Raw genomic sequence first — 9,546 nt, 5'->3', positions numbered from 1 at the left:
ATTCTATCTCGTCTCGTCTACGCCAACCTTTTCAAATTCGTCTAATTGATTTATATAAGACGAATTCGATCTCTGAATGCTGACATTCGGAAACAGCTTAGACGAATTTAATTTGTAATGTCGAATATTCTCGACCCGGTGACTAAAGAGGGTGACAAAGCTTGGAAATTGAATGGTAAATGACTCATTTAAGTGGTTTTCTTTAAGCATTCTGAATTTGTCTCGGACGAAATTGAATGTTAGAATTGGTGTATTTGAATGAAAATGTTTTTAAATAGCCCGGAAAACCTATAGTATCCTAAAACGTATTACATTGCCCAGGCCTTTCTGGTAATATTTTTCCTCTCATCAATTTGATTATAAAGTAAGCCTCGTTCATTTATGATGCAGTTACTCCGGGAAAATACACAAAAGAGGCACAACCAATAATTGCTAGCTTTCTCCCTCGCCTTCTCCCCCAAATGTCAATTAGGCATCGATAAAAATAAACAAATAAAGTCAAATTATTTCAATTGTGTGGTTCACTAAAAAGTAGAGCAACATAAAAAAAAAACTGAAAGCGGATTACTCCATGAACTTATGTTTTTTCATCACAGAGTTTTGGTAACCCCTTGGGGTAACCCATCGGATACGCACCAATGGCGGCGATTTCTAGTCAGGATTTGGAGGGCACAGCGGCGTGTAAAGTTGAATGTATTTTAATGTTTTGAGCACAAAAACCACGACACCTTCTATTGTACACCGCTGTATATAAATGGCAATCAACCAAATCAATCAATCAATCAATCAATCAGAACTATTAAAGTCCCCCTGGCGAGTCAAAATTATTGAAATAAGGCATGCAACATTCTCGTGTATCCACGGATTTTAACGTTTTTAATGGGAATTGCGGCCTAAAATCCCCGAAAATGTCATGTTTTGGATTGATTAATACTTATCCTATTTCAAAGGTCTGGTTGAAAGGAAACTATAGGTTTTCCCGGCGAATTTCCGAATTTTTCTAATCAGTTTCAATATCAGTCATTCAATTTTGCGTGAGTTTTGCACATGTGGGCCAATTGGGGTCTCTTTTTCATTTGGGTTTCATTCAATTTCATTTTTAGGCAGCCAAGATTTTGCTGTGAATGTTCGTTTTCGGGCACCCTATTTCGTTTTGGTGCATTCAAGACTTAACTCGTAGCAGTCTGAAATTAAGTCTTTGCAAACATTTTGACGGTTGACGCATTCAAATTAGCGAACATCTGTGCGCTTATAACGTTTAACCATGGTTTTCGTTTCTTATTCGCTTATGGGCAATCGCTTTCATCGTTTGGTCAATTAAAATTAGTAAGATATTTTAATCGATATTTTGTCCTATTTTTCTCATAGGTTCATTTCCCCCCCCCCTCAAAAAAAAATCTTGATGACTGTAAAATTTACAATGCTACAAATCAACTGATATGAGGGAAACAAGATGCAACGAAATAATGAATTGAACGGGACTAAGATAATTTTGTTTTCACTGTTGATCTTTTCTACTTGTTTAAACGTTTGATCAAGTTTTTTTTTACGTTGACGATTTCTACATCAGGACACGTAATATGTTTGGAAATGCGGGAACACATCTCTTGCGTTAATTCTTAAGTGTTTTCTTGCTTATGTCTGACCGAACACTTACCATATTCATAAGGCCTATGTAAGGTTTTCAATGCAATACATCTTTGTGTAACATTTAACCTTATTTGCAAGTTTTATTTTACATTTTGAGGGGTGTTTTGGTGCTTTCTCCGTTTTTATGCTATTGCAAAGTTTCACATTCAATAGAAAACCCGTGATGGCATTCCGAGCATGATTAATGTTACACGGCTATTTCAGCAAAAAAAGTTGCTAGAATTTTGGATATTTTGCTGTCATAAATTTCTCTTATTTGGTGATTGTATGATGTGTCAGTACATGGCAGTAAGCCAATGACCATTCCTTTCCCACAAATGTTTTCAATTAGCAAATTTTGGATGAATAATTTGAAAGATAAAACCCTAAACTGAACAGTGTCTTTCTGAAATGACATCACAGCAACAGCGTTAGTCCGGAAAACATGGAAACTATTAAATACTTAAAGAAGTGCACATTTGCAATAAGATTAACCCAAAAAGGGTTGTCAAATGTTTGGTTTAACATTTCACAGAGTTGCGCAAAACGACTTGTTTATCTAGTTTAAACGACGGATTTTATCTGGTTTAAACGACTTTTTTATCTGGTTAAAACGACTTATTTATCTTATAAATGACTTATTTGTCTCTCGTTCAAACGAGCCTAGGCGCAATATTAAAGTGAAATTCGCGCTACTAAGGTGTTCCCCATCTGCCATCTCACATCACGCATCTGGTGTGGATGACCTGACCTTTGTGTCGCGAGTTGTAATATGCAAATTTGGAAGAATTATCATCTCGACTCGTGCAAACGCAATTGACATTTAGGAAGGAGACGAGGCAGGCATGAGGTTACAATCAAGTATAAGCTTTATGTGGCCTCTCTGTGCTCCCTTACGTTTTGTACTCAATTTAGTCGGGCACCCTATGCAGACGTTGTTGTAATTTTGTAATTGTGCGTCCGGCAGCCAGACTTAGGGAGTGATGGTCATGTATCTGGAACATGTCAACGTTTTTTTTTTAATTAGCGCAAGCAGACTTATGACCAGCGTAGCAGCTCATGCACGATGTCTTGACTATCAAAATTGTGTGCGTTAAATAGTATTTTTGACATGTCTGGGATGTTTTTCTTTATTTATCGAGATAGCTTCTTGAAGTTAAACAATCACACCACAAATATGATATGAGAGATCAAAATAAAGAAAATAGTTTAGACTAAAATAAATAATTTTGAAGTTAATCGTGTGCTACTTCATTCAATTTGTTTTGCGATCATGAATGCACCCGCCATCAGTAGTACCGATCGATAATAACGCGGCGGCGACATGCAAATGGGGGACTCAAATGCGTCCCTGTAACGGGATTCGGTACAAAACCTGTTCTCAAAACAATCGCACATTTTTCCTCAGGAGACTCTTCTTGCTCTGTGGAGGGACCTCTCGGGATGGAAGATGGTTGCATCCCGGATGAACGCATCACAGCTTCGTCTTTTTTTCGTAACAGCGCTAGCCACGCCCCACCCAGGGCCAGGCTTAATATTCAAGGTAAGCATTTGTATTTGAGACTAACCACATTATACTTCGTACAGCCATTGGAAAAAAAAATCGCGACCCGAGCTGTTCTGACTGTTCAGCTACGAGCCTTGCGCATCTTTTAATACCAAAAACATTTAAACAAAATTCCGACGCAAACTGAATTTCCCAATGAACGCAGTGTACACAAAGCATTCGTGGATGAATAATTAATTAGCCATAATTCCAAAATCCTTTGACATATAGTCCTGAAATTTCTTGGGTATGTTCATGGTATTACTTGTTCTATGCATGTACTGAGTTTCAAAGTTTTTGGTCACTCGATGGCCGACATCTTAGCCCCCCCCCCCCCGGCTGAGAGATGGTCAAAATATAAACCTGCACCCGATTTCATCAAACTCTTCGTAACTTACGATGTATCACAGCGCTGCGACGCGTTGTATCTCTACGTCGTATGTGCGACGCGTCGTAGGTGTATTTATAGCACAACTTGATGACTGTTTGAAGTCTTTAGTCAGCGTACAGTAAATAGTCATCTGATATTCAACAATAGGTCGTCGGATCTCCGCCCAAAATTTGTTAAAACGTCAAATAAAATGGCGGCCGTGTGATGCAATTTTTAAGGAAAACAAGCTCTCATTGGACTGTATAGCTACTTTGAAATTGTAACTGCAATATTATAGGTTATTTCATAACTATTCAATGAATTTTCTATTTACAACTTTACACACACTGCCTCGGTATTATAATCTCGTTTATGTGATGATTACGGCATAAAACTGGCTCTTCTTATTTGGCAATGACCACTTGAATACAACGCATTCAACACATCGCAAGTTTCGTTTAATGGATGATACGACGCATCGCGAGTTGCGACGTGTTACACAACGTAACTTGAGTTGCGACGCGTCGCATCGTTTAGTTAAATCGGGTACTGGCCCTTTTAACTAAGGGATATTATTCGGCCTAAAATTCACGAAATTAGTATGTTGTTAGGGTTGTTTCTTTATACTCTTTCAAATGTCTTAAAAGGAAACTAACCTAATGTCTTACCGTTTCTGAGAAAAAAACGGATGAATAGATGTTTACATCGCACGCGGTGGACTTTTGTGGCATACATATACGTATTTCCCGCCGTTTCCATTCAATGTACATTACACGTCGTGTGAGCGTCACATAATGCACACAACACCAACATAAATGTTGTTTCCCGCACGTCCGCATTATGCAATAAGCGCCCTAGTATTTTTTTTTTTTGAGTACAATATATGTTTAATTAACTGCTAATTGCTTATTAAAAACTTTTAAATGAGTTGATAATTAATATTCATTTCTTTCATTTAGAAGACTTGAAATTCAACGACGATTTTGTGCATCAAGTATACTCGGATCGTACGGGCGAACTTTCCAGCGTCATGTACTTTTTTGAATTTGACGACCGTGTGTTTATACGAAGCAATTGATTTATTTAAATATTTGATCAGAACATTAAAAGCTATTAGTGATTAGGTGAAGTCGGAAACGAAGCCGAGCTTTAAAAAGGCCATCAATGTCGTCATGTTTACTTTTAGCCACAGAGGCTGCCTGAGATACAATTTTAGACGTGAGCGTGGGGAATAATTGTCAGGTCTGGGAATCAGACTAGCGCCCAACGGCCGTGCGCTGACCCACACACAGTCATCACGCCACACTGAAACGCAGCAAAAGTACTGTGGAGATGAACCCTTTTTATTTACGTCATGTTCATAAATTTGATTTAAAAACGGTCATATTGAACTCAGAGATTTTCTTTAAACGACTACGGAGTAAAGATGATCTTTTTTGGAAATAAAAACGAAATGTTAAAAAAGCATTTCCACAAAACATATCATTTTTAAGCAGGAATTATAGGGGCGTCATGAAGTTTGTACGATACACTGTAAGTGCATGGACCACGTGTCGTCGTACAGGACTCGCTGCATGGCAGAACGAAGCAAATACAGACTCTTTTATATAATTTGCCTTTCAATACTAGACTAATATGCACATTTGGTATGGAACAAGTGTTTGAATTAAGACTGCCAAAAAAAGAAAGCGTAGAAATAACGACTTGAAAAGGGATATTTCTATTATCCCCATTTTACACAACTCTTTTTTTACGAATGGAAGAGGCACACAGACCATCGTTCATGATTTTCTCGGGGCCCCTCTGCTCCCCCCCCCCCCCTTGGTGACGACTCAAATCCATGGCTCAAGCTAAAGAGGGCAAAACTCGACAGAGTGTCAAGCTTCAGTTTGATGTAATACATCAATCTTGATGACCCCCAACCCCCCCCCCTCCCTCATCTCCCTAAACACGAGCCAGTACATCATAAAAAGTCAGGGGAAAGAGGTCAGAAAATCCTTCACATTGCACCACAGAACATCTAAAATCCCAAACTTTTTCGGGGCCCTCAGGCGGCCCCGGACCCCACGCCTTCAGGGCTTCGCGCTCCCCGCTCGCATATAAAAAGCAATCTACTTTAGGATTTAAGGAACCCCCAGGCTGGGATCAGGGAATGGGCCTGAACAAGGTATGCCCACAGGTACTGTGGGCGTGTACACGCAGTTTTGCGACGAGCATGTCCAAAACGTTTTCAATATGATAGGGCCAATTTTTAAGATTTTCTTTCGTTTGAAGTTGAACTTATCCCACTGAAAAATTGATTCCATTCAAAGAAATCAACATAATAAACCATTATGATACATGATGTGGTGGAATTAGAAATGGATTGAAGGGATATTTTAGGGCGGAAATTATCAAATATTTTGTGTGACGGTCCGTCGGCAAATTTCGTGATTCGACCCCCCCCCCTTTCAAAATGGCCAAAAACGCCCATGGACGATACGCTAGTCAACTTAGTCGTCTAGCGTTGTGGCAGACAAAGATTATTGGCAAAGATTGTTAAACATACCTCGAAGTCCCAATTTGAGCCAGATCTCCTGCAATATGGCTAAATCGTTGAATGCAGTAAAAAATCTTAGGTTTTGTTGTTGTTGTACAGGATACGCTGAAGGGTGGTGTTACGATGACAGCACTGATAATAGTCCATGGATACAGGTTGACTTTGTTGGCATAGTCACCATCACTGGTCTGATCACCCAGGGGCGCGGAGATGCCAACTTTTGGGTGACGGAGTACCAAGTGACGTACAGCGATGACGGTCAGTCCTGGAATAACGTGACTGATGCAGACGGCACACCAATAAAGGTATATAGTCAGGTTGCGTACGGTTGGAATCTTGACCGACTGGTCCAAAGCACCAAATTTGGCAGATAGATTATTATAGCCCTTAAGAAGATATTTAGAAGGGGTGACTCCTGAAATTATTTTGGGAAGAGTGCCTAATTTGCATAAAGCGTTAATTCCTGTTGTGTAATATTTATTCCCATATTTGGGTAGATCTTTATTTTTGTTATTTTTGAAAAGTATATTTTGGGGATTTTACTTACATATCCTTACTTAAATAATATTTTCTAAAGAATTTCGGAGACTTGAAGATTATGAGGACATAATAAAGATCCAAAATGGCTACCAGTATACCTTAAAGTTGCGTGCATTTGCTTTTCCCTCAGATATCATCAAGTAGTCTTGCCAAATCTCAGTATTGATGAGCTTCTAATTCACAATGTTACTTAATGACACAGTTATCCTAACAAAAATAAATGAGAAATCATGTGAAAAATTAATCATCTTGATATTTAGCCCACGAAAAACAAAAAGGGGGAAAATGAGGTGTCCGTAAATTGGGCTTAAAATTACGCGAAGCCTATCGTGGGGGATTTGATCAAGCTCCCCGGTTCTGTTTTCTGGGCTAAATATCACAATGTTATCATTGTCCACATGATTTTCCATGAAGTTTTAAACGAGTAACTGTGCCAGTAAGCAACTTGGTGAATTTGAAGCTCATCGATACTATTTGGCAAGTCTACTGATGATATCAGTTCTGGAGACAAGGTTAATGAGCGAGGGTATAATAGTAGCCATTTTTTATCGTTACTATGTCCTCATAATTATCCAGTCAGTCTTAAATGCTTTAGAAAATGACATTGAAGTAAGGATGTGTAAGTGGAATCCCAAAGTATACTTTTCAATAAACAAAATCAAAAATGTACTCTAATATGGGAATAAATGTAATTCACGGTAGGGATTAACGATTTATGCAAATTAGGCACCCTTTCCAAAAGAATTTCAGGTACCGCCCCTTCTAAACATCTTCTCTGTGGATATACCAGAATATCTGCCAGGTTTGGTGCTTTGGACCAGTCGGTCACGATCTTGTCTAAAATTGGGTCTTATCCTTCTGACTAATAGAAATGTTTAATATATATATCAAAATGTCAAAAGTCGTTTTGCTTACTATTGTTACGACATAATCAGTAGCGTATCCAGCTTTTGATGTGAGGGGGGGGAGGCAACCTCACATCCACAGCGAAATGTGGACATGTTTTTTTTTCCGACACTTGGCCTCCATAAAATCAATAAGCCGGGGGAGGAGCATCTTCCAAATAGGGGCGCTCTTCAAAACCATTATTATGCATACTGGAAAATAAATTATGTGCCGATTTTCACGGCGCATAGTAATGCCTTTTTTGGCTGGTATTCTTTTTTGGGTTGATGTCAGAACTCTCTGAACACTTATGGAAATACTTACTGAGCAAAATATCTTTCAAAAAATCATCGGGGGCACGGTGCCCCTGCCCCTGCCCCCCCCCCCCCCGATATGCCACTGGACATAATGAATCCATTGGAATGTCTTCAACCTGAACACACCAATCTTCTTGTTTGAACAGTTCCCTGGTAACAAGGACAGTAACACCCTTGTAACTACTAGCCTGCCGTTTGCCTTGCGCACCAGAATCCTGCGCATTCACCCCACTGAATGGCATTGGTCTTGCTGCATGAGGTTTGAAGTGATTGGCTGCTATTAAGTCAGACTCATTACATTGCCGACGAGTGAGTCAAGTGATTTCAACGTCAAAAGGTAGCTCTGTCGTAGAACAAAAGCAAAATATTCATGCTTGTAAATACCGGCTCTACTCAAAATTATTCTGTAGTTTGGATGAAATTTGATGAATATTATTAGCTTTTTTTCCCTTAAAATTTGTGAATCTATATTTCTGATGCATTTAAAATGCATACTGCTGAAATCGTTAGTCAGGGTGTACGTATAGATAATTAGCCGATTGGTAAGAAAGGCAAATCTCCAGAGAAATCTGGACAGTCGTACAGCAAGCTTGCTTTTTCCTGTGTACTGTAAGGACTTAATAACTTAAGAACATGACAACGAGTACGAGAAATGTTATGTACGAATTTAAGAAAGAAATTTCCTTGTTATGAGAAATGTAGAATTATTATGTGTTAGTTGCTAGAAGGTACGGTGTGTCTACAAAGGATTAGTATGGGAGAAATTATTATCCTGAAATTTAGTAATTTGGACAAAAAAGCATTTGAGAAATACTCGCTCTATTTATTTCATATTAAGCCCAAATCTGTGGCTTAATGCAACCCCTGAGCTGCTGATTTATTTATGATACTAGTAAAATGGGGCCCAAAGAAAAGCAAAGGAATTCTAAAGTTCCTATATTCCCAAATAGTGCTATAGACTGGCGGAAAAAGCATCGTAGATTTCACAATTGTCAGGGCGGGGGGGGGGGGGGGGGCATGCCCGGGCCCCAAGCAGTCACAGCCTCTTCACACCCCCCCCCCCTTAACATTACCCACCCCATGTTTTCTGAATGGTAGATCCGCCCGTGAAGCTGTTTGTATTAGCCAATGTATAAGTCAAAAGACCTTTATCAATGGTACGCCATCTTGAACATCAAATCAAGGCATAACACAAACAAACATGGCGGCGTATCTATTTGTGTGCGGCGAACGATTGACTCTCGTAATATTACAGCAGATTGACATTCTTATAAATGGATGGATAACTAAATTCCCCGCAACATCAAGCAGCATGGGTATGTCACGTCTTATTGTATTTTGAGGAAGGATCCGATAAATATAAAGCCCAAAACAAGTTGCCAGACTGAAGTTTCCATGACTGAAGATAACAGGATGAGTAAAAAAAAGACTAAACCCAAATGTCGGGACCATTGTTTTAGTGAAGTTCTGCATGCAGCACTTTCAAAATCTGGAATATGAAAGCTGAATTCATGAGCTTTTTTTAGTACAAGAATCATTCAAATCACAAAAGGGTAAGTGTTCTTTCAGCAAAACGAAATAAATTACATAGGGATGTATGTGAATTGATTTCGGTTTGCTGAAAAAAACGCACACTTTTTGTGTGATCCGTGCACACAACTTTAAAACGGTGGTTGTTTTTACAATTCCGTAGCTTGAAAAGCAAATAAATTATTTGAAT

The 9,546-nt window shown here is 38.9% G+C and overlaps 1 protein-coding gene across 1 annotated transcript; it reads left to right on the top strand.

Moving 5' to 3' along the window:
- The first annotated feature begins 2,040 nt into the window (after positions 1-2,040).
- On the top strand, positions 2,041-8,300 carry LOC119731356 (lactadherin-like). Its single transcript, XM_038204535.1, has 4 exons — positions 2,041-2,059; positions 3,038-3,172; positions 6,184-6,389; positions 7,973-8,300. The coding sequence occupies exons 1-4, from the start codon at positions 2,041-2,043 to the stop codon at positions 8,108-8,110; spliced, it is 498 nt and encodes a 165-aa protein (XP_038060463.1). The 3' UTR covers positions 8,111-8,300.
- Positions 8,301-9,546: the final 1,246 nt, after the last annotated feature.

This window comes from Patiria miniata, unplaced genomic scaffold, assembly GCF_015706575.1.
Source record: "Patiria miniata isolate m_02_andy unplaced genomic scaffold, ASM1570657v1 HiC_scaffold_23, whole genome shotgun sequence".
Classification (NCBI taxonomy): Eukaryota; Metazoa; Echinodermata; class Asteroidea; order Valvatida; family Asterinidae; genus Patiria; species Patiria miniata.
Note: the sequence above shows the minus strand (reverse complement) of the source record. Positions and strands in the feature narration are given on the sequence as shown.